This window comes from Cyprinodon tularosa, unplaced genomic scaffold (assembly GCF_016077235.1).
Source record: "Cyprinodon tularosa strain WSP-4 unplaced genomic scaffold, ASM1607723v1 ctg537, whole genome shotgun sequence".
Taxonomy (NCBI): domain Eukaryota; kingdom Metazoa; phylum Chordata; class Actinopteri; order Cyprinodontiformes; family Cyprinodontidae; genus Cyprinodon; species Cyprinodon tularosa.
The window spans coordinates 461,207-486,227 of record NW_024039271.1 but is presented as its reverse complement, the minus strand read 5'-3'; the positions used below and the strand labels follow the sequence as shown (position 1 = coordinate 486,227).

At 46.3% G+C, this 25,021-nt stretch overlaps 1 protein-coding gene and 1 non-coding gene across 4 annotated transcripts; both read right to left on the bottom strand.

The window, feature by feature from the left end:
• Positions 1-742: 742 nt before the first annotated feature.
• Positions 743-22,909, bottom strand: LOC119796117 (glucocorticoid modulatory element-binding protein 1-like). Of its 3 annotated transcripts, none has more exons than XM_038304527.1 (10): positions 22,754-22,909; positions 14,965-15,132; positions 14,842-14,891; positions 14,650-14,765; positions 12,176-12,279; positions 11,932-12,080; positions 6,664-6,783; positions 6,455-6,592; positions 6,151-6,288; positions 743-2,577 (listed from the first exon to the last, which is right to left on the bottom strand). In XM_038304527.1, exons 2-10 carry the CDS (start codon positions 15,090-15,092, stop codon positions 1,730-1,732), a joined length of 1,791 nt encoding a protein of 596 aa, XP_038160455.1. In that variant the 5' UTR covers positions 15,093-15,132; positions 22,754-22,909; the 3' UTR covers positions 743-1,729. The 3 variants fall into 3 exon arrangements, with proteins under 3 accessions (XP_038160455.1, XP_038160457.1, XP_038160456.1); XM_038304529.1 differs by having other exon boundaries at positions 6,151-6,273; XM_038304528.1 differs by lacking the exon at positions 22,754-22,909 and adding an exon at positions 22,570-22,747.
• A 185-nt stretch (positions 22,910-23,094) lies between these two features.
• Positions 23,095-23,228, bottom strand: LOC119796130. Its single transcript, XR_005282422.1, has one exon. It is a non-coding gene; the product is annotated as a U11 spliceosomal RNA (small nuclear RNA).
• Between the last annotated feature and the right edge of the window lie 1,793 nt (positions 23,229-25,021).

Below are 25,021 nucleotides of genomic sequence, written 5' to 3'. Positions count from 1 at the left end.
GTGTGTTGAGAAGCTGCGTGAAGCTGACACCCCACCCACGTCAAAAAACTCTGCAAATAGACTGAATGGTTAGTGCAGATTTTAAAAAGACCTCCCTTCTTTCCAGTGTTGGCAGTGAGATATCATTTACTTTAGTCCCAGACTAAATTACTGACAAGAATTTACAGGATAAAAAGGCCTGAAACAAAAACAGCAGCAGGTGAAATTAGTTGTGTAATAAATGTAGTCGGTTGTGATCATCACCTGCAAGTATAGAGAATATAGTTTGAATCGGACATGCAAGCAGCACAAACCGTTTTAACGGCACAAATCAGCACAAACAAAGCACTAAAAAAGGAGACCACTTTGGTTTAAATCGGAGCTTGATGGGGGGATGGTGACCTCTGGATGACCTAAAAAATAATCTTTAATATCTCTTAAACAAAAGTAGCACAAACAATATTTTTTTCTGCACAAATGTGCACTAACATTGCACTAACCATTCAGTCTATTTGCTGAGTTTTTTGACGTGGGTGGGGTGTCCGCTTCACGCAGCTGTGTAGAGAGGGTGTTTCAAAGTTGAGCGCACGCCAGACCGGTTTTGCGTGCGCCTGTTGTCTCACTGCGCTCGGATTGGTTCCTGCGCGCTCAAACCGATGGCACAAATATCTCTCCATAGATAAAACCCATGAAGGAGATGCCTTTACTCAGTCTGGCCCTGAACACATAGTGCCTCCTGGTGGTGAAACATAAAAACAGCACCTTTAGCTTCTTTCTCTCCTTTAATCGGATATTAAAACACATTACAAATTCAGTATTTAAACGCTCTTTTTTAAATTAAATGATTGAACAGGTATCTGTTGGTGCACACTGTATCAAAGAACTTAAATTAATTCCTCCATATTTGCACATCAAAAAGGCCAGACCTCTATGCTTTCCAAACTAATAAATATATCAGTCATTTACAGGCAGTCGAACATCAGGGATGTGTTTTCGTTTCTAAGCTATCAGTCGGCCAGAAAGCTCCGAAAATCCAATAACATGAGAGAAAATGAGGTTGAGAAGGTGAGAAAAGCTGGGCCACATTCTGAACCAGTCCCTGAGGAGCTGAACCGGACTGGAAACACCACAGGCGGCTCATCAACATCAACACTGTCTGCTAAAGAGGCCAACGGCGAGCAGAGCAACATCCTGAATCCACAGCTTATTGGATCAAAGGGTCTGGAAGGAAACTAACTTCAGACACATCAGTGATCTTTTTAATCCAATCAGTGATAAATCTGCAAGAATTCAGATGCAGAACTTGAAGTTATTGATGAACAGATTTAATGAGGCAACCAGAGGGCATAGCCTGGCATGCAGATCTGTGCTGGGATGGAACCAGTAGGGGGGTCAGGCATCCAGTGACCAGCAGGGTGGTGTGATCCTGACAGGCCACAGCTTATTGTTAATCCTGGGTGTCCCAGTCAGGTTCCTCCTGCTCTACATGAAGCACCTCTTCTATATACATGTCTACCAAAGGCTGCTTGTTATTACATCCCTGCTTCCTGGGTTACCTGCACAGCAATGACTCACTCCCACTGAGGCTTCTCTCTGGCCAAGACTTTCTGAGGACTCAACAGCCTGTTAGATGTTTTTTGTTTGGCCAAAGGCAGAAGAAAAACAACCAAACCAGTATGAACCAGACAGATCCAGAGGAGGCGGAGCAGAAACGTTCAGCTTCCTGTTTCTGCAGAAAACGCCGCTGGCTTTATTCCGCCTTCTTCTCTTCCTGAGTATTTTCCTCGATCACCACGATTTGCACGCCTGATAACTGTCCGTTAGCATCCAGCTGCAGCCCCTGAACCCCCTCAGTCTGAGCCTCTTGCATTTGGCACTGTGAGTCCTCTGTCGCCATGGTAACCTCGATCCCGCTCTGGACCACCATGGCGGTGGCGTCCCGGCCGGGCTCCTCGGCCAGCTGCAGCTCCATCATGCCCACCGTCTGCTCTACAGGGCTGGGGTTGATCTCGATAACCGTGTGCTCCTGGTTGGACTCTAGCTCCCCCTGGAGCACCTCCTGCTGCACCAGCATGGTTCCATCCACTACCTGGCCCTCGATAGGCACCATCTCTGCACCCGCGGCATGCTGGCTGAGATGGAGCAGCTCCACTGGGCTGACCACCGTACCTAGCTGGCTGGAGTCCTGAACAGCAGTGGTGCCCACCAGCGTGAGGCCGGATGACGGGTGCAGAGTGATGGCGTCGCTCTTTCCATCTCCAGCAACCATGTAGCGGGTGAAGATCTGGGAGCCGGCGGGCAGCAGGGTGACGGTGCTGGAGGACTGGGCTAAGGAGGCGATGGGCAGCCCAGCCACGGTGAACGGCTGCCCCACAGAGGACAGCGAGATGGGGGACAGGACGGTGAACTGCTGGGGCTGCAGGGCGGCCTGTTGGCTGACGGGCGACGTCAGCAGGGTGGTTGTGGAGGCGGGCCTCTGGAGGCGGGGCCGCTTGGTTGGCCGCTTGGTGGCGGGTTTGTTTTTGGCTGTCTGAGGGGAGGAGAGCAGGGCTCGAACCTGCTGCTGCTTTTTCTGTTCCTCCAGCTGAGCTTCCAGATCTGCAGAAGAACCAGAGCAGGTTTGTTATGATGAAGGAAATATTTAGATGACAGCAACAGGAACACCATCAGAGGGAGGCGGTTAACCCTAACGCTGCTGAAAACGCCTCCCTGTTCCAGAACCTAAAGGGTTAAACCTCCCTGAGCCTCACCGGGTTTGAACATGGCTGACAAAAATAGAGCTACAGTCATTAACAACATAGATGCTGAACAAGGCCATTCCACTGTGGACTGAAAGTCTAAACATTGGAAAGGAAGAAATCCACAAACAATCAATAGATCAGCAATACAGAATAAAACCAAGAAAAGCCGACTGGATAGAGATGAGGATCTATACAGATGTAGAACCAATAGATCAGTTGTTACACTTCTGATGACATCAAAGAAATCAATAAATATAACTGAAAGCATCACATGTTTGGGACTTCTTCAGAAAAACTCTAGTAGAATAGAATCAGTAACTGACCACCAGAGGGCAGCAGAGAGCCGCGGCTGAGCTCCATGAAGCAGAAGGAGGAAATCATCAGAAAAGCCTTTTCCTCTCAGTCACATTCAGTTTTCACATAAACAAACATATTTAATTAAATCCCAAAGGAAAAAACTATTGTTTAACAGGTACAGCAGACCTGAGACCTCCTGTCGTCTAAGGAGCGATGGAGGAGGTGCTCTTCATGGAGGACCTGAGACACAATCCATCACTAATCACCAGAAATCTGATCTTCATTAAATAGAATAGAAAAGATGCTGAATATGATCTCCTCCATCATCTACAGGAGTAACACATCTATCTGATCTCCTCCTCCATTATCTGGGAGTTTTTCCTCTCCACTGTCGCTACAAGCATGCTTAGTGTGAGGGATTGCTGAAGAGTCAATGAGTCGATGCAATCAGCTGGTTTTCCTTAGATAGAAAACTTTGAATCAATCTGACTGGATAATCTGGTTGGTCTGGATCTATAAAGTGACCTGAGATGACATGATGTGAATTGGAGCTATAGAAATAAACTGAATAGAATTGAATTTATTGGGATGATAACATGCGGACCATGGAACTGTCCCTGTCGGCCTGGAACTCTGACTATTGTCTAAGTAAGAAAAACATTAGAATAAAAGGGTTATTATATGATTAGACGACTGGATCAACATTTAAAATATGTTGAATGTAAAAAATAAGAGCCTCTCAATCAGAAGACTGAACTATTCTGTCAGTGGCGGCAGGTTTGGGTAGAATATGATCTGATTTCTATTGTAGAGACCAAACTGGATTAAATATCCTCAACAATCCACTCTGCTAATATGTTAAACTGAAGGTTTTTCATTGTTTCCTTGTTAGTTCTTTGTTCTCTCCATATCTTGGTTATAATCGTTCTCGGGAAGTGAAATCCCTGCTTGGTTTGGCCTGCTGTGACGCAGAGCCTTATTGCTTCACTTTATCTCACATGTTGGAGTTAATGCTGGGAAGCAGAGGCCTATATATATGTAGATGATACTTTCCTGACAACATCTCAGCCCCTGCTGCCTGTGGCGGGAGCTAGCATTAGCATTAGCATTAGCCAGGACTGTGGTAAACCTTTATAGTTCATCAATAGAAGTGATTTATCACTAGAAAACTGATGGGTGCTCAAGTTCTGGCAGCAGGTTCTGCTGGATGTAGAGCCGCTCTGCTTCTCTTAGTGGATTTATTAAATCTAAACTATTAAATCATTCACAGACACCTTTCCATAAAAGTTAAAAACAATCCTCTGGACTTGGTTTCCAAGGTTTGAAGACGCTTCGCTTCCTCTCCAGGAAGCTTCCTCAGTTTAAATGTCTGGATCCACAGTGAGTCTTTATAGACCAGGCCTGGTATTGGTTGGAAACATGCTAACGGAAACAGATGAATGGGTCGTTTGGTTCCATTGTTAGCCTGTAATATCTGAAACCTGTCTATGGCCCTGTTCGAAAACCTAGGACGCGTCCTTAGAAGACCGGATTCGAAGGCCGATTACGTCATAGCGCGGCGCCGAGGTCTGGTCGGATTCCAAGAGTCCTCGTTATGCGGCCTTAAAATGCGTCCTTCTTTTTGCCCGATTTGAAGGACGGGTCTGATGTATCCTCTCTATCCTTGGATATCCCAGGATTCATTGCGAGACCAAGCAAGCCGTGATCAGAGGAAAGGTTACTTGGCGCCAAACAGTGGTGAAAATTGGAAGTTCAGTTTAATATAATCCAGTCTGTGAATAGTTCCGTCTGAGATTAATGAAAATAGTTGTTTTAATGGTTATTGAGTCAGATATGTGGCGGTAATGTTTGGTTTATCTAAAGGTTTTTATCTGTTACTGTGTAAATGGGTTTGGCTGTAATTTAAGGACAGATTCTAATATATCTGCAGGGTGGGACTATAAATCTGATAGGAGTAAAATCTTTTTATTGCTGTTTTGCACAATATGCTTAACTAAGTATTTTTTGTTGTTGAATATTAGAGATTTTACAGATATATTTTTATACATACATTGTTTAGATTTACTTATATCTTTCTACCCCTTTTATAGAATAGAATAGAAAATCCCTTTATTGTCCCACAATGGGCAGATTTACAGCAGCAGAAAGATTATTGAAAATGGTCACACAAATGAGGACCTTAGAAAAATGTATAAAAATAACATAATAGGGAAGAGTTAAAATATAAACAATAAAATCCTGTAAAGTGTTTTAACAATATAAAACTGGAGAATAAATAACCAATATGCAGCTATGGACATTTTTACAGTGATGGATATTTGAAAATAGCAGCAACATCAGAGATGTGCAGAATGACAGCAGCAGGTTATTTAACTGACTAAGGTTTCTATCATTACATTTGATTTGATTTATTCCTGCTCCCGGTGGCTGGAACATTTATTCCACTCTGGATTCTCATCAGTCTTTGTTCACTTCACAATAAAAATAAATAAATAGTTTTGAAAACTTCTGTTTTCATTCTTTTCCTGCTTTGTGTGTCAACGTTCACGGTTGCTAAGCAACAGAGCATACGCCGTTAAAACCCGCCGAAGGGTGGACCTGGTCGAATTTACAGACAGAACTCTTCCGGTCTCCTTATTTTCAAGGACTTCGAAGGATCCAGTCTAGGTAGACCGCGTCCTTGGAGGATCCGTCCTAGGTTTTCGAACAGAGCCTATGATTCTGAGGGTCGGTCATTAAGGAGGAATTGTTCACCGGCTGGAGCGGGTCTAGAACTGAATTGTAAGTTTTTGGAAGCTGGAGCCCCCCCCCCCCCCCCCCCCCCCCCCCCTCTGTTTAAAGTTGTTTTTTCTCTCTTAACATAGACGGCTTCCTTCCTCTCAAACCAAGATGTAGATGTCCTGCAGAGTCTTGTCCAGAGGAGGGCGCTCTCCTGTTTTGGGCCATGTGTCTATAAAGACTCAAACTCACTGCGGATCCAGATATTTGAAATGAGAAAGTTTCCTGGAGAGGAAGCGAAACGTCTTCAATCCTTGGAAACCAGGTCCAGTGGATTGTTTTGAACTTTTAGGGAATGACTGTGACCTGGAAGCCTGAGAACCTTCACCGGCACTAACAGACACCTCCTACTTACTGCTCAGGATGCTGAGGATCTGCTCCTGGCTGGGATCCGTCTGCTGCTTCCTCTTCTCCAGAACCTTCTTCACCAAGTCCAGCAGGCCGAAGACCTGGGCCAGGTTACTGAGCACGGCCACCTCTACCAGACAGGAATCTGGGATCAGTGTGGCAACCAATCAAAGGTCAGTCAGAACAACTTCAGCTGCTGCATTCAGGAAATCAGACTGGAGAACATCCTAAGCTGGTTTCCAGCCGCAGCAGAACTTGTTCTTTCTTTCGGGTCATTCTGCAGGAACCCACTTAGATGTTCTGTTTCATACCTGTGTCCTGTAGGACGGCCTGCTCTCTGCGCTGCAGGACGCCGTCCAGCATCTGCACCAGCTCTGTGTTGATGTTGGTCACCACTTCTCCCAGTAAGCCCACATCAGCGATGCCCTTCCAGAAGTTCAGCGTATCCTCTGTGGACCAACAGGAGACGATGAAGCTCTCAGACAGAAACCGAGCCGCCAGCTGAGGCTGTGCATCACACCTGAGATCTCACTGGATCCTTTCTTCTCCGCAGACTCCATGGAGCTCCAGTCCAGCTTCCTGTTCAAGACGTCGCTGCGATCCTCGCTCAGCGAGCCGCCGTTACCCAGCACCGCCTGAACTGCAGGTGACAGACGACAGCTTTAGTTTCTACGCTCCCATCAGAACCGCTCTGCTGCTCCGGGTCTGAAGGTGCTGATGGATCATGGATGGACTGAAACCTCTCTGATCCACGGATCTAGGTTCTGCTGTAGCAGCCAGATGTGCTCCATCCCTGCTTCATGTCAGAGACGCCACGCTACATGATCGGCTGAACGTTACATGATGTAAAACATTGTGGTTGTCCAGACAACGATAACATCACGCAGCGTCCGTTAGCGTGTCTAATAACCGCTGAAGTTTCACCTGATTGATAACAAAACTGAGAAAAATCTGTTTCTGGTGAACAAAGTAACTGTTAGACCGTGATATAAAGAGGTGGGTGGCTAGCTGTAGCTAACAGGTTAGCCTCTTTTAGCTCGCTCAGTTAGCCACATTAAGCTACACTAAACCGCTAGTCTTCTACAAGTAGAATAACTGTTTTGTCTAAAATCTCTATGAAAGTTATTTTTCAGTGTGTTACATTTGTCCTCTGATGTTAATAATAAGAATAAAGATAAACTGAGACTTTATTCTTTTCTACTTTCTGCTACTTTAGATCGCAGATGAAAAGTAAACAGCAATTATAGGGAATAATATGTTGAGTTCCAAAAGAGATTTGATCCTTAGGAAACGGGTAAATACAGTTTGTCCGAGTGGAGTTGCCGTATGATGACATCATGAGAAGGGGCGGGGCCCCGAGCAGATCTGGTACCTACAGCGGTTGACCCATTAGAACCACAGCGGTACTACAGAGCCTTAAATGAGGCGAACCAGATCAGAGTGTTTGGTATGGAGGCCTCAGAGAGAACCTCCACATGATCCAGAACATCCCATCTGTAGGGTCCAAATGATGCCAGACCCCTTCAACCATCCTGTAAGCAGAACCAGTGCTCCCATTTGGACTGACTGCAAAGCTCCACCCAGACTGACGAGTGGACCCACATGGCAAGAAGAACCTGTTCCTACAGCAAAGGGTCTGTTCTCTTCTAAGGCAGGCAGTAGAACCCAGCAGGCCCCAACATGAAACCGTTTGGGCCATAGTGGCAGCTATTGAGGGGTTCTGGGTAGATCCGGGTTCTAGAGAGTCCATTTCAGTGTAACGGAACAGTATTCTAACTGCCAAGCAGCAGTTTAGCTCCTAATCCAGCAGACGGTTCCGTCAGTCAGAGGGGAGAGGTTCCTGCAACGCAGCTGGACCCAACATTTGAAAGGAAGAACCGCAGTGACCCAAAACCGCATGAAACAACCACGACCAGCCCAACAGAACCCCCCAGGGAGTTCCTGAAACACCCGGAACAACTCACTGCCTCACTTAAGGTCAGAGGTCAAAATTCACTTATAAGGAAGAGAGACTGAGCAGAATCACTGCTGATCCAAAGGAGCACAGAGACAGAGAGAGGACAGCTAAGCTAACATCATACTGACAACCAGACATGGAGGGGGACTATGATGGTCTGGAGATGCTTTCCTTCCGCAGCACCTGGATGATCTGCTCGGTCCAAATCCAGAACTTTGCTGCATTAGAAGGTCCAGTTCATTTCATCTTCTTCCACCAGTACCGACTCAGAACCATTCACCACAGGTCCATTCACCTTTTCCACATCTGCATTAGGAACCTATAATGATGTGTTTTTAGACCCTGTGGTTTCAATGGTTCCAGGTCGCACTGAAAATGCATCAGAGGACCGCTGGTCACCCATTAGTTAGGGGGCGGAGCCAACAGTCCCTACATTTTACTAATCAAAATATTCAAAGGCTAATTCCTGACTTTTCAATTACGTAAGAAATATTACAGAGAGCTACCAGCAGGCAGAGTTAGCAGTTGGTAACATTAGCACTCGATAGAGTTAGCAGCAGATAGAGTCAGCAGCAGGTAGCATTAACACTTGATAGAGTTAGCAGCAGATAGGGTTAGCAGCAGGTAGCACTGGCAGCAGGTAACATTAGCACTGATATGGTTAGCAGCAGATAGGGTTAGCAGCAGGTAGCATTAGCACTGATAGGGTTAGCAGCAGGTAGCACTGGCAGCAGGTAACATTAGCACTGATATGGTTAGCAGCAGATAGGGTTAGCAGCAGGTAGCATTAGCACTGATAGGGTTAGCAGCAGGTAGCACTGGCAGCAGGTAGCATTAGCAGGGGGTAGCGTTAGCAGTGGGTAGTGTTAGCAGTGGATAGCATTTGCAGTGGGTAGTGTTAGCAGTGGGTAGTGTTAGCAGTGGGTAGTGTTAGCAGTAGGTAGCTTTAGCAGTGGATAGCATTAGCAGTGGGTAGCATCAGCAGTAGGTAGCGTCAGCAGTAGGTAGCATTAGCAGTGGGTAGCTTTAGCAGTGGGTAGCGTCAGCAGTAGGTAGCGTCAGCAGTAGGTAGCTTTAGCAGTGGGTAGTGTTAGCAGTAGGTAGTGTTAGCAGTGGGTAGTGTTAGCAGTAGGTAGCTTTAGCAGTGGATAGCATTAGCAGTGGGTAGCATCAGCAGTAGGTAGCGTCAGCAGTAGGTAGCATTAGCAGTGGGTAGCTTTAGCAGTGGGTAGCGTCAGCAGTAGGTAGCGTCAGCAGTAGGTAGCTTTAGCAATAGGTAGCGTCAGCAGTAGGTAGCGTCAGCAGTAGGTAGCTTTAGCAATAGGTAGCGTCAGCAGTAGGTAGCGTCAGCAGTAGGTAGCATTAGCAGTGGGTAGCGTCAGCAGTAGGTAGCATTAGCAGTAGGTAGCGTTAGCAGTAGGTAGTGTTAGCAGTGGGTAGCGTCAGCAGTGGGTAGCATTAGCAGTAGGTAGCGTTGGCAGTACGTAGCATTAGCAGTAGGTAGCGTTAGCAGTAGGTAGTGTTAGCAGTGGGTAGTGTTAGCAGTAGGTAGTGTTAGCAGTAGGTAGCATCAGCAGTGGATAGCATCAGCAGTAGGTAGCGTCAGCAGTAGGTAGCATTAGCAGTGGGTAGCTTTAGCAGTGGGTAGCGTCAGCAGTAGGTAGCGTCAGCAGTAGGTAGCTTTAGCAGTGGGTAGTGTTAGCAGTAGGTAGTGTTAGCAGTGGGTAGTGTTAGCAGTAGGTACCTTTAGCAGTGGATAGCATTAGCAGTGGGTAGCATCAGCAGTAGGTAGCGTCAGCAGTAGGTAGCATTAGCAGTGGGTAGCTTTAGCAGTGGGTAGCGTCAGCAGTAGGTAGCGTCAGCAGTAGGTAGCTTTAGCAATAGGTAGCGTCAGCAGTAGGTAGCGTCAGCAGTAGGTAGCTTTAGCAATAGGTAGCGTCAGCAGTAGGTAGCGTCAGCAGTAGGTAGCATTAGCAGTGGGTAGCATTAGCAGTGGGTAGCGTCAGCAGTAGGTAGCATCAGCAGTAGGTAGCGTTAGCAGTAGGTAGTGTTAGCAGTGGGTAGCATTAGCAGTAGGTAGCGTTGGCAGTACGTAGCATTAGCAGTAGGTAGCGTTAGCAGTAGGTAGTGTTAGCAGTGGGTAGTGTTAGCAGTAGGTAGTGTTAGCAGTAGGTAGCATCAGCAGTGGATAGCATTAGCAGTGGGTAGCATCAGCAGTAGGTAGCGTCAGCAGTAGGTAGCATTAGCAGTGGGTAGCTTTAGCAGTGGGTAGCGTCAGCAGTAGGTAGCGTCAGCAGTAGGTAGCATTAGCAGTGGGTAGCATTAGCAGTAGGTAGCATTAGCAGTAGGTAGCGTTAGCAGTAGGTAGTGTTAGCAGTGGGTAGCGTCAGCAGTGGGTAGCATTAGCAGTAGGTAGCGTTGGCAGTACGTAGCATTAGCAGTAGGTAGCGTTAGCAGTAGGTAGCGTTAGCAGTAGGTAGCGTTAGCAGTAGGTAGTGTCAGCAGTAGGTAGCGTCAGCAGTAGGTAGCGTCAGCAGTAGATAGCGTCAGCAGTGGGTAGCTTTAGCAGTGGGTAGCGTCAGCAGTGCGTAGCGTCAGCAGTGGGTAGCGTCAGCAGTAGGTAGTGTCAGCAGTGGGTAGCGTTAGCAGTAGGTAGTGTTAGCAGTAGGTAGTGTCAGCAGTGGGTAGCGTTAGCAGTAGGTAGTGTCAGCAGTGGGTAGCGTTGGCAGTAGGTAGTGTTAGCAGTAGGTAGTGTCAGCAGTGGGTAGCGTCAGCAGTGGGTAGCGTTAGCAGTGGGTAGCTTCAGCAGTAGGTAGTGTTAGCAGTAGGTAGCGTTAGCAGTAGGTAGCGTCAGCAGTGGGTAGCGTTAGCAGTAGGTAGCATTAGCAGTAGGTAGCGTTAGCAGTAGGTAGCGTTAGCAGTGGGTAGCGTTAGCAGTGGGTAGCATTAGCAGTAGGTAGCGTCAGCAGTAGGTAGCATTAGCAGTGGGTAGCATTAGCAGTGGGTAGCGTCAGCAGTAGGTAGCGTTAGCAGTAGGTAGCATTAGCAGTAGGTAGCGTTAGCAGTAGGTAGTGTTAGCAGTGGGTAGCGTCAGCAGTGGGTAGCATTAGCAGTAGGTAGCGTTGGCAGTACGTAGCATTAGCAGTAGGTAGCGTTAGCAGTAGGTAGCGTTAGCAGTAGGTAGCGTCAGCAGTAGGTAGCGTCAGCAGTGGGTAGCTTTAGCAGTGGGTAGCGTCAGCAGTGCGTAGCGTCAGCAGTGGGTAGCGTCAGCAGTAGGTAGTGTCAGCAGTGGGTAGCGTTAGCAGTAGGTAGTGTTAGCAGTAGGTAGTGTCAGCAGTGGGTAGCGTTAGCAGTAGGTAGTGTCAGCAGTGGGTAGCGTTGGCAGTAGGTAGTGTTAGCAGTAGGTAGTGTCAGCAGTGGGTAGCGTTAGCAGTAGGTAGCGTTAGCAGTAGGTAGCGTCAGCAGTGGGTAGCGTCAGCAGTAGGTAGCGTTAGCAGTAGGTAGCATTAGCAGTAGGTAGCGTTAGCAGTAGGTAGCGTTAGCAGTAGGTAGCGTTAGCAGTAGGTAGCGTTAGCAGTAGGTAGCGTCGGCAGTAGGTAGCGTTGGCAGTAGGTAGCGTTAGCAGTAGGTAGCGTCAGCATTAGGTAGCGTTGGCAGTAGGTAGCGTTGGCAGTAGGTAGCGTTAGCAGTAGGTAGCGTTAGCAGTAGGTAGCGTCAGCAGTGGGTAGCGTCAGCAGTGGGTAGCGTCAGCAGTAGGTAGCGTTAGCAGTAGGTAGCGTCAGCGGTAGGTGCTTCCCTGGCTCTGGGTTAGGCTTAGATGGGGCTCCTCACCCTGAGAGGATGTGGGCGTGGTGAGGCCGGTACTGTCCGGAGGGAAGCGAGTGTTGTTGATCAGCAGGTCAAACTTGGTACTGCGGCATGTGTTGGTACACAGGGTGCTGTGCTGATAGAAGTCTAGTTGACCTGAATCCATCATCTTCCTGCAGAAACAGAACATTCTCTGCTCAGAGCCACAGCAGAGCGGGTCAGCAGCCTGAATCAATGAGGTCCAAACTGAAGGGACCAGAAGTCTCACCTCAGCATGACTCCTCCCATCCTGATAGCTCTCTTCCAGTCCTTCAGAGTGGCCTTTCCAGATAGATGCACAAACTGCTTTGGGCTGATCAGCTGGTCCTCATACTGCAGGAGACAGTTAATGGACCCAGTTCAGCTTTAAACACAGAAACACATCAAATCAAGGCAGTAATGATCTGGTTAGCAGATTAAATGACTGATTATTGCTAATCAAACATGCAGTAATTAGGAATCAATATAAGAAGAGAAACAGGAAATGTTCATCTAGATGAGTGCAAGTAGGTAGTAGTGAAAAAGAAGCTGGTTAGTCAGTCACTTCATTTGGATGAGATTTAACTGATTTTAGGTAATAAAAGTAAAAAATTGTGTTATTTTTGATCAGGACCTGTCATTTAAATAATAATACATTTTAATTGTAATGCACTTTACATTTTTTTTAAATCTTAAAGTGCTACAGGTAAAATCATCATAGAAGGGTAAAATGTAAAACTAAACATTGCTTAAAAACACTTATGAATATAATCAATAGCATAATTGTAAAATGTTTGTAATCCCTTTTTTAAATAGTCTGTGTTCCCTCAGATGATCAGGGGGACGTTCCCGGTGCGAGGAGCGGCAGAGCAGAAGGCACCATGGTGCTTAGATCAGTCCTGGGGGGAGGGGGTGGTGTGAGGGTTTGGAGCGTGTTGTAGTGAGGAGGGGGGGCAGTTCCATAGATGCCCTGGTGGGTGAGAACTGAGACCTTGTATTCAATCCTTGCAGAAACAGGAAGCCAGTGAAGGGAGAGATGTGGTCGTACTTTCAGACTCTCATCAGGACCCTTGCAGCGTTGATCTGAATCAACTGTAGTTTCTGCAGACTCTTGTTCCCGATGAGGATGTGTTACAGTAGTTCAGCCTGGAGGAGACTAAGGCATGGAGCAGTTTTTCTGCATCAGCCAAGGTGGGTGTAGAACAGAGTTTAGAGATATTTCTTAGATGATAAAAGGAGATTTTCTAGAGCTTTTTGATGTGAATTCAAAGGTTAGTTGTGGATGAAATCTTAGACTGAGATTGGTGACTGAGAGGGGAACCTGGCCAGAGATGGTTATACTGGTAATGGAGGATGACTGGACTTGGTGTGATGCACCAACAAGGATTGAATCCCAGATCAGAGAGGTTTCTAGAATTTCCTTCTTTCATCTGAGGAACATTGCAAAAATGAGCAATCTCCTGTCCAGGGATGGTGCTGAGAAACTAGTCCATGCATTTGTTACTTCAAGGCTGGACTATTGTAATTCTTTACTATCAGGAAGTCCACAAACTGTAGTTAAAAGCCTTCAGCTGATCCAAAATGCTGCAGCCAGAGTTCTAATGAAAATGAAAAAGAGAGATCACATCTCTCCTATCCTGGCTTCTCTTCATTGGCTTCCTGTTAAATCCAGAATAGAATTTAAAATCCTCCTTCTCACATATAAAGCCTTAAATGGCCAAGCTCCATCTGATATCAGAGATCTGATTGTTCCTGATGTTCCTAACAGAGCACTTCGCTCTCAATCTGCAGGTTTACTAGTGGTTCCTAGAATTTCTAAAAGTAGAATGGGAGGCAGATCTTTTAGTTATCAGGCTCCTCTCCTGTGGAACCAACTACCAGTTTTAGTCCGTGAGGCAGACACCCTGTCTACTTTTAAGGCTAGGCTTAAAACTTTCCTTTTTGATAAAGCTTCTAGTTAGAGTGGCTCAGGTTATCCTGAGCTATCTCTATAGTTCTGCTGCTATAGGCTTAGACTGCTGGAGGACATAGGGACCCCTTTTTCATCATTCTGCTTCATTCTATCTCTATTCTCCCACTCTGCAGAATCTGTTAGTTCAATCTCTAACGTTCTGCTCTCTCTGCTTTTCCTCAGAGTAGCTTCATCTGGTCTGTTCCTGTTTGGCTGTGACTCCATCCTGGAAAGAAATATCAGCTGTGCTGCTGCCATCAACACCTTTGTTTCTAGATGTTGGAGCTTGGTCTGTTTTCCAGTGTAGTCCTGTTTCTCTGACTGTGACTAACTGGATGTGCTCTCTTCATCCTCTGACATGGGAGCTGGCTCGGAGCTCGTCTGCCTGGCTGTGTGTTTCCTGGATGGGGCCGCCTGTGGAGCTGGTTGACAGTTGCCTTTTGTATCTATGCTTCTTTTTCTATGTCTGCTTCTGTCTCCTTGAACCCCAGTGGGCCTCAGCAGATGGCCGCTCACACTGAGCCTGGTTCTGCTGAAGAGTCAATAAGTTGATCAGCTGGTTTTCCTTAGAATACTTTGAACCAATCTGCTGCAGCTATAGAAAGTAACTGAAAGTAACTGAAATTCCTCCCTTTCTGCTTCCTCCTCCGTGTGCAGAGAAGATGCTGCAGGAGGTTCTGACCTCATAGAGTAACCCGGATGGTTGTGTGCAGCAGGAACGTTTGGCTCCTCCCCCTCACCCCTCAGATAGCAGTGGACCCATCGATCCCTACCTTCACACATTTCACGTTAATTCCAGGACAAACAAACTTCTTGAGCAGCAGCACAGCTTTGCAGTCGCCACATGTGATGGGACATCCGATCTCCACGTCTTCTCCCTCGGTTTGCTCTGCAGGAACAAACGCTGTGAGACATGGTCTGCAGAACATCTGGACACGTTCTGAGCTTATTTCAGAACCTCTCACCTGACTGAGCTTCAACAGCCATAACAGCTGCGTCTGTCTCAGACTCGTCTCTGCAGGAGAAGCAGGTTCCGTTAGAACCAGAACCAGAGGTTCTGCTGATGCGGTCTGTGCTGCGGTACGTACCCGGCGCTGATGGGCTGCAGCTGCAGGATGACCTGGGTTTTATTGGGGTCGTCTGAATCGGCCTCATCCTCGGCTTTCACCACCACCATGTCCCCCACAGACACCGTCACCTCCTCAGTGCTCGCCATGGTCACCACCTTAGGCCGGCTGGCGGCGTTCACCCAACATCTGGAACGGAGGAACCGCCTCACCATCAGCAGATGTTGGGCTCTAACCAGCAGAACCACCAGCTAACTGGGAGCTACGCTAACGTTTTCAGAGACGACTATCAGCCCCTCAGCATGCTGCTGCCAACACCATGCTGCAGGGTGGGCAGCTGTTAAGAAGTCCACCGTTATTCTGTGAAGAACAGGAACTAAAGAAGGATGAGAGAAATGGGCCAATCTAGCTGCTCTATGCACTTAGTTCTATGATCAGACCCAGATACTAACCCATATTACCATCAATAAAAACTAAATCTAAGATTGTCTCAGTGTTGGTGAAGATCCTCAGTCATCCAGGCGATTAAAACCAATCCACTGGTTCCCAGTTTGAAGACGTTTCTCTTCCACCCAGGAAGCTTTTCTGTTCAAAACCTCAGAAACTGAGTTTAGTTCCAGGTTTTATAGAGAAACCAAAAACACAGCTGTTTAGAAACCATGGAAACTGATGCAGAAGGACCAGATCAGCATGGCCGCCGCCAGACGGCCGCTAGCTCAGCACGGTACGGCCGCCTCCATGTTCCTCCTCCTCACCTCCATGTTCCTCCTCCTCACCTCCATGTTCCTCCTCCTAACCTCCATGTTCCTCCTCCTCACCTCCATGTTCCTCCTCCTCACCTCCATGTTCCTCCTCCTAACCTCCATGTTCCTCCTCCTAACCTCCATCTTTCTCCTCCTAACCTCCATCTTTCTCCTCCTAATCTCCATCTTTCTCCTCCTAACCTCCATCTTTCTCCTCCTAACCTCCACATTCCTCCTCCTAACCTCCACGTTCCTCCTCCTAATCTCCATCTTTCTCCTCATAACCTCCATGTTCCTCCTCCTAATCTCCATCTTTCTCCTCCTAACTTCCATGTTCCTCCTCCTAACCTCCATGTTTCACCTCATAACCTCCATCTTTCTCCTCCTAACCTCCATCTTTCTCCTCCTAACCTCCACGTTCTTCCTCCTAACCTCCATCTTTCTCCTCCTAACCTCCATGTTCCTCCTCATAACCTGTAACCTCCATGTTCCTCCTCATAACCTGTAACCTCCATGTTCCTCCTCATAACCTCCATCTTTTTCCTCCTAACCTGTAACCTCCATGTTCCTCCTCCTAACCTCCATCTTTCTCCTCCTAACCTCCATGTTCCTCCTCATAACCTGTAACCTCCATGTTTCTCCTCATAACCTGTAACCTCCATGTTCCTCCTCCTAACCTCAATGTTCCTCCTCATAACCTCCATCTTTTTCCTCCTAACCTGTAACCTCCATGTTCCTCCTCCTAACCTCAATGTTCCTCCTCATAACCTCCATCTTTTTCCTCCTAACCTGTAACCTCCATCTTTCTCCTCCTAACCTCCACGTTCTTCCTCCTAACCTCCATCTTTCTCCTCCTAACCTCCATGTTCCTCCTCATAACCTGTAACCTCCATGTTCGTCCTCATAACCTGTAACCTCCATGTTCCTCCTCCTCACCTCCATGTTCGTCCTCATAACCTGTAACCTCCATGTTCCTCCTCCTAAACTCCATGTTTCTCCTCCTAACCTCCATGTTCCTCCTCATAACCTCCATCTTTCTCCTCCTAACCTGTAACCTCCATGTTCCTCCTCCTAAACTCCATCTTTCTCCTCATAACCTCCATCTTTCTCCTTATAACCTCAATGTTCCTCCTCATAACCTCCATCTTTTTCCTCCTAACCTGTAACCTCCATGTTCCTCCTCCTCACCTCCATGTTCCTCCTCATAACCTGTAACCTCCATGTTCCTCCTCCTAAACTCCATGTTTCTCCTCCTAACCTCCATGTTCCTCCTCATAACCTCCATCTTTCTCCTCCTAAACCTGTAACCTCCATGTTCCTCCTCCTAAACTCCATCTTTCTCCTCATAACCTCCATCTTTCTCCTCCTAAACCTGTAACCTCCATCTTCCTCCTCCTAAACTCCATGTTTCTCCTCCTAACCTCAATGTTCCTCCTCATAACCTCCATCTTTTTCCTCCTAACCTGTAACCTCCATCTTCCTCCTCCTAACCTCCATGTTCCTCCTCATAACCTCCATCTTCCTCCTCCTAAACTCCATGTTTCTCCTCCTAACCTCAATGTTCCTCCTCATAACCTCCATCTTTTTCCTCCTAACCTGTAACCTCAATGTTCCTCCTCCTAAACTCCATGTTTCTCCTCATAACCTGTAACCTCCATGTTCCTCCTCATAACCTGTAACCTCCATGTTCCTCCTCATAACCTGTAACCTCCATGTTCCTCCTCATAACCTGTAACCTCCATGTTCCTCCTCATAACCTGTAACCTCCATGTTCCTCCTCCTAAACTCCATGTTTCTCCTCCTAACCTCAATGTTCCTCCTCATAACCTCCATCTTTTTCCTCCTAACCTGTAACCTCCATGTTCCTCCTCCTAACCTCCATGTTCCTCCTCATAACCTCCATCTTTCTCCTCCTAAACCTGTAACCTCCATCTTCCTCCTCCTAAACTCCATGTTTCTCCTCCTAACCTCAATGTTCCTCCTCATAACCTCCATCTTTTTCCTCCTAACCTGTAACCTCCATGTTCCTCCTCCTAAACTCCATGTTTCTCCTCATAACCTGTAACCTCCATGTTCCTCCTCATAACCTGTAACCTCCATGTTCCTCCTCATAACCTGTAACCTCCATGTTCCTCCTCATAACCTGTAACCTCCATGTTCCTCCTCATACCCTGTAACCTCCATGTTCCTCCTCATAACCTGTAACCTCCATGTTCCTCCTCATAACCTGTAACCTCCATGTTCCTCCTCATAACCTGTAACCTCCATGTTCCTCCTCATAACCTGTAACCTCCATGTTTCTCCTCCTAAACTCCATGTTTCTCCTCCTAACCTCAATGTTTCTCCTCATAACCTGTAACCTCCATGTTCCTCCTCCTAAACTCCATGTTTCTCCTCATAACCTGTAACCTCCATGTTCCTCCTCATAACCTGTAACCTCCATGTTCCTCCTCCTAAACTCCATGTTTCTCCTCATAACCTGTAACCTCCATGTTCCTCCTCATAACCTGTAACCTCCATGTTCCTCCTCCTAAACTCCATGTTTCTCCTCCTAACCTCCATGTTCCTCCTCATAACCTCCATCTTTCTCCTCCTAAACCTGTAACCTCCATCTTCCTCCTCCTAAACTCCATCTTTCTCCTCATAACCTCCATCTTTCTCCTTATAACCTGTAACCTCCATGTTCCTCCTCCTAAACTCCATGTTTCTCCTCCTAACCTCCATGTTCCTCCTCATAACCTCCATCTTTCTCCTCCTAACCTGTAACCTCCATGTTCCTCCTCCTAAACTCCATCTTTCTCCTCATAACCTCCATCTTTCTCCTTATAACCTCAATGTTCCTCCTCATAACCTCCATCTTTTTCCTCCTAACCTGTAACCTCCATGTTCCTCCTCCTCACCTCCATGTTCCTCCTCATAACCTGTAACCTCCATGTTCCTCCTCCTAAACTCCATGTTTCTCCTCCTAACCTCCATGTTCCTCCTCATAACCTCCATCTTTCTCCTCCTAAACCTGTAACCTCCATGTTCCTCCTCCTAAACTCCATCTTTCTCCTCATAACCTCCATCTTTCTCCTTATAACCTGTAACCTCCATGTTCCTCCTCCTAACCTCCATGTTCCTCCTCATAACCTCCATCTTTCTCCTCCTAAACCTGTAACCTCCATGTTCCTCCTCCTAAACTCCATGTTTCTCCTCATAACCTCCATGTTCCTCCTCATAACCTCCATCTTTCTCCTCCTAACCTGTAACCTCCATGTTCCTCCTCCTAAACTCCATGTTTCTCCTCCTAACCTCCATGTTCCTCCTCATAACCTCCATCTTTCTCCTCCTAACCTGTAACCTCCATGTTCCTCCTCCTAAACTCCATCTTTCTCCTCATAACCTCCATCTTTCTCCTCATAACCTCCATCTTTCTCCTTATAACCTGTAACCTCCATGTTCCTCCTCCTAAACTCCATGTTTCTCCTCCTAACCTCCATGTTCCTCCTCCTCACCTCCATGTTCCTCCTCCTAACCTGTAACCTCCATGTTCCTCCTCCTAAACCCCATGTTTCTCCTCCTAACCTCAATGTTCCTCCTCATAACCTCCATCTTTTTCCTCCTAACCTGTAACCTCCATGTTCCTCCTCCTAAACTCCATGTTTCTCCTCCTAACCTCAATGTTCCTCCTCATAACCTCCATCTTTTTCCTCCTAACCTGTAACCTCCATGTTCCTCCTCCTAAACTCCATGTTTCTCCTCCTAACCTCAATGTTCCTCCTCATAACCTCCTTGTTCCTCCTCCAAACCTCCATGTTCCTCCTCATAACCTCCATCTTTTTCCTTCTAACCTGTAACCTCCTTGTTCCTCCTCCTAACCTCCATGTTCCTCCTCATAACCTCCATCTTTCTCCTCCTAAACCTGTAACCTCCATGTTCCTCCTCCTAAACTCCATGTTTCTCCTCCTAACCTCAATGTTCCTCCTCATAACCTCCATCTTTTTCCTCCTAACCTGTAACCTCCTTGTTCCTCCTCCTAACCTCCATGTTCCTCCTCATAACCTCCATCTTTCTCCTCCTAAACCTGTAACCTCCATCTTCCTCCTCCTAAACTCCATGTTTCTCCTCCTAACCTCAATGTTCCTCCTCATAACCTCCATCTTTTTCCTCCTAACCTGTAACCTCCATGTTCCTCCTCCTAAACTCCATGTTTCTCCTCATAACCTGTAACCTCCATGTTCCTCCTCATAACCTGTAACCTCCATGTTCCTCCTCATAACCTGTAACCTCCATGTTCCTCCTCATAACCTGTAACCTCCATGTTCCTCCTCATACCCTGTAACCTCCATGTTCCTCCTCATAACCTGTAACCTCCATGTTCCTCCTCATAAACTGTAACCTCCATGTTCCTCCTCATAACCTGTAACCTCCATGTTTCTCCTCCTAAACTCCATGTTTCTCCTCCTAACCTCAATGTTCCTCCTCATAACCTCCATCTTTTTCCTCCTAACCTGTAACCTCCATGTTCCTCCTCCTAAACTCCATGTTTCTCCTCATAACCTGTAACCTCCATGTTCCTCCTCATAACCTGTAACCTCCATGTTCCTCCTCCTAAACTCCATGTTTCTCCTCCTAACCTCCATGTTCCTCCTCCTAACCTCCATCTTTCTCCTCCTAAACTCCATCTTTCTCCTCATAACCTCCATCTTTCTCCTTATAACCTCCATCTTTCTCCTCCTAAACCTGTAACCTCCATGTTCCTCCTCCTAAACTCCATGTTTCTCCTCCTAACCTCCATGTTCCTCCTCATAACCTCCATCTTTCTCCTCCTAACCTGTAACCTCCATGTTCCTCCTCCTAAACTCCATCTTTCTCCTCATAACCTCCATCTTTCTCCTTATAACCTCAATGTTCCTCCTCATAACCTCCATCTTTTTCCTCCTAACCTGTAACCTCCATGTTCCTCCTCCTCACCTCCATGTTCCTCCTCATAACCTGTAACCTCCATGTTCCTCCTCCTAAACTCCATGTTTCTCCTCCTAACCTCCATGTTCCTCCTCATAACCTCCATCTTTCTCCTCCTAAACCTGTAACCTCCATGTTCCTCCTCCTAAACTCCATCTTTCTCCTCATAACCTCCATCTTTCTCCTTATAACCTGTAACCTCCATGTTCCTCCTCCTAAACTCCATCTTTCTCCTCATAACCTCCATCTTTCTCCTTATAACCTGTAACCTCCATGTTCCTCCTCCTAACCTCCATGTTCCTCCTCATAACCTCCATCTTTCTCCTCCTAAACCTGTAACCTCCATGTTCCTCCTCCTAAACTCCATGTTTCTCCTCATAACCTCCATGTTCCTCCTCATAACCTCCATCTTTCTCCTCCTAACCTGTAACCTCCATGTTCCTCCTCCTAAACTCCATGTTTCTCCTCCTAACCTCCATGTTCCTCCTCATAACCTCCATCTTTCTCCTCCTAACCTGTAACCTCCATGTTCCTCCTCCTAAACTCCATCTTTCTCCTCATAACCTCCATCTTTCTCCTTATAACCTGTAACCTCCATGTTCCTCCTCCTAAACTCCATGTTTCTCCTCCTAACCTCCATGTTCCTCCTCATAACCTCCATCTTTCTCCTCCTAACCTGTAACCTCCATGTTCCTCCTCCTAAACTCCATCTTTCTCCTCATAACCTCCATCTTTCTCCTTATAACCTCAATGTTCCTCCTCATAACCTCCATCTTTTTCCTCCTAACCTGTAACCTCCATGTTCCTCCTCCTCACCTCCATGTTCCTCCTCCTAACCTGTAACCTCCATGTTCCTCCTCCTAAACTCCATCTTTCTCCTCATAACCTCCATCTTTCTCCTTATAACCTCAATGTTCCTCCTCATAACCTCCATCTTTTTCCTCCTAACCTGTAACCTCCATGTTCCTCCTCCTCACCTCCATGTTCCTCCTCATAACCTGTAACCTCCATGTTCCTCCTCCTAAACTCCATGTTCCTCCTCCTAAACACCATCTTTCTCCTCATAACCTCCATCTTTCTCCTTATAACCTGTAACCTCCATGTTCCTCCTCCTAAACTCCATGTTCCTCCTCCTAAACTCCATCTTTCTCCTCATAACCTCCATCTTTCTCCTTATAACCTGTAACCTCCATGTTCCTCCTCATAACCTGTAACCTCCATGTTCCTCCTCCTAAACTCCATGTTCCTCCTCCTAAACTCCATCTTTCTCCTCATAACCTCCATCTTTCTCCTTATAACCTGTAACCTCCATGTTCCTCCTCCTAAACTCCATGTTTCTCCTCCTAACCTCAATGTTCCTCCTCATAACCTCCATCTTTTTCCTCCTAACCTGTAACCTCCATGTTCCTCCTCCTAAACTCCATGTTTCTCCTCCTAACCTCAATGTTCCTCCTCATAACCTCCATCTTTTTCCTCCTAACCTGTAACCTCCATGTTCCTCCTCCTAAACTCAATGTTCCTCCTCCTAACCTCAATGTTCCTCCTCATAACCTCCATCTTTTTCCTCCTAACCTGTAACCTCCATGTTCCTCCTCCTAAACTCCATGTTTCTCCTCCTAACCTCAATGTTCCTCCTCATAACCTCCTTGTTCCTCCTCCAAACCTCCATGTTCCTCCTCCTAACCTCCATGTTCCATTACAGCTGCCTTTACAGCTCCTGGGGCCGTAAAGGCAGCTGTTTAGCTCCCCTCCTCCGGCAGCCATTACAGCTCCTGGAGGAGGGCAGGCTGTAGGAGCCGCTGCACCGATCAAGCTGAGCGGTTAAAGTGTGACGGCTGCGTGCCGCCTGTCTATGAACCGTACGTCCCTTCGTAACTCTGCTTTTTAACTCTCCGCTCCCCCTCAAAATGACGTCTCCCTGTGCGGCGGCACGTACGGCAAACAACGGCGCGACGACGGCGGCGTTGCCCCTCCATTCTGCGCGAGGCTGGCTGGCTGAACCCTGCCGCGAGTCAAGCGGAGCCCCGCGGCTCAAAGCTCCGTGAGTGGAGCTGGAGCGGCCGGCGGTGAGCGGTAGCTGCTACCTAGAGTCAGAGAGAGGAGAAAAGGCCCGTCCTTACCGTTTAATGAAGACAAACGGCCCTAGATGCTAGGAGCTCCGGCGCATGCGCACTGGCCTGTTGTAGCACTACTTCCTGTTTAACAGCGCTGGCCGCAAAGAAGCAACCATGTCAGAAATGTACTCATCTACTCCCATATCTATCCATCTAATGTCTATTTAACATAGATCTAGACCCATCATAGAACATACTCATGTTCGGCGGCGTTTGATGATTTAATGAGATCATGTTAACCTGAGGAGCGCAAACACAGAGCTGCGTTACTAGAATGCTCTGCTTTATTCCTATAATAACTGGATCAACACGTGTTTCTATCTCTACATTGATTTGAACCGGGATAATGAGGCGCTAGAACTTCCGGTTACCAGCAGCCTCGGTTTATAAAAATTGTGCTTCCGAAATCTCTTGATAGCGATTCCGCAGAGACGCCAGGTCACCTGACTTCTCTGTGCCAATCACAGCAGAAGCCCTTTTTAAAGCTAACAGCCGAAACTGGGCTGATTATCAGCTCGGCTGCTCCCTTTCTCACTCACGGTTTTTATCTCTGTTTTTCCTTTGCAGTAGTTTCCTGTGAAGATGAGTGACGTTAAACTTTATGATCAACTTTTTCGCTTTTGTGATTTTGTTTTGAACCTCAAATCAGCAACACAATTATTATTATTTTCTGAATGTAGGGAACACACGAACAGTATGATGGGAAGGTAAAGGAAACCCGTCATCACTGCTGAGATCCTATTGGTTGATGGGATTTGAATTGAAGGAAAGTGGAATAAGAGCATAATTAATAAATAAAACATAGGAGAAACAAAGTGACGCCAGCATATAGGATCAATATGGTTTTTAGTTTTTAGATAAACTCCATAAAACAAATAGACTTAAAGTATTGACACAATGTTGATCTAATGTAATTTTGCCCTCTAATAATGCAGCAGGTTATTCCAGGTGCTTCTGATTGGCTGTGGTTCAAACAGGCTAATTTTTAATGCTACATTTATTAGCTTAACAGCAGCACTGTAATTTATAGCTAGTAAAACCCAAACAAAATGTATAGATGATGGAATGGGCCAGGAAAGACATTGATATTGGGCCCTTCACTATAACTTTATTAACCTCTTAACATCCCTCTCACTTTGAAGTAGCCTAATCCTCACCTATTTTGCAAACCCAAATGGAAAAGCAATTAACTGAGGAACTGTAAACCCAGATTGTGATGCGTTATTTGAAAGCTAACAGCTTCTAGTTTCTGTTGACTAGAGTAAAAGCAGACCAAGCTGCATCAGTTCAAACATGACTTAAAGGTGTTCTTTTCTTCTTGAAAATGATAGTTCTTTTTTGAACAGCAGTAATAAAGTCATGCTTGAGAAAAAGCAGGTCTCATTTGCTCTACATCATGTCAACCACAACTGCAGAACATTTTAGACCTTTAGCTCCAACTCTTCCAGAGCCGTGGGGAACTTTTGGAGTCAGGACCTGAGAGCCTGTTTTTCATTAATCTGGACATGAAATGACAATAAAATATGTATTTTTTTATATTGCTGCTTCAAGAGGCTCGTCAGAATGATCCAAATTACTAATGTCTTTTAATGGTTGTAATTTAATCTGATTATAGAAATATAACTACACTGTTTTAATATTGACACAGATTTGAATCCAGGCTGCTGCATGATGGACCCAATGCACTGCAGCTGTCCAGGGTTCAATAGAAACATCTGGAGGCCATTTTATTTTACAATTAGCATTAATTAGGAAAGAAATAATAATGTTTTTCATTTTGCATGTATATGTATTTATATACTGAGTTTTGGATCATCTATTTCCATGATGAAGGAGGAGGAACAGAGGCAGTTATTTACTGTGAAGATCCTGTTAAACATCTGCCAGCGTTTAGCTGCTGCTAACATCTGATGGTGTTTGCTGTTGCCTGGTCGGATTCATAAAGCTTCATTCTCAGCTCTGGGAGCTTTCTGTCTGTTTAGCCTCTGTCTTATTTACAGACACAATAGGCTCAATAAATCCTGGATTAATCCTGGTTTAATTCTTAAAAAACTAAAAATGAAATAACAAAATAATAGAAAAAATGATCCGTTTCAGGTGCAGCCAGCTGGGCGGCATCACTGCAATGATCAGCAGATATCCACCATGTTACCTTCCACAGAGAAAGCATTGAAACTTGACTAACCCACATGTTGTTACCCGGTCAATATGTCTGCTACCAGCTGTTCTGTTGGACAATAGCTTAGACACATCTTTCCACCCTTCACAGTAGAT

Bases quoted from the DNA above. Each gene is read 5' to 3' on its own strand.
- LOC119796117 (XM_038304527.1), bottom strand. From the start codon at position 15,092: ATGGCGAGCACTGAGGAGGTGACGGTGTCTGTGGGGGACATGGTGGTG. The intron at 14,892-14,964 runs GTACGTACCGCA...CTTCTCCTGCAG, and splicing joins CTGCAGCCCATCAGCGCCGG to AGACGAGTCTGAGACAGACG. The intron at 6,593-6,663 runs GTGTGATGCACA...GTTGGTCCACAG, and splicing joins AGGATCCAGTGAGATCTCAG to AGGATACGCTGAACTTCTGG.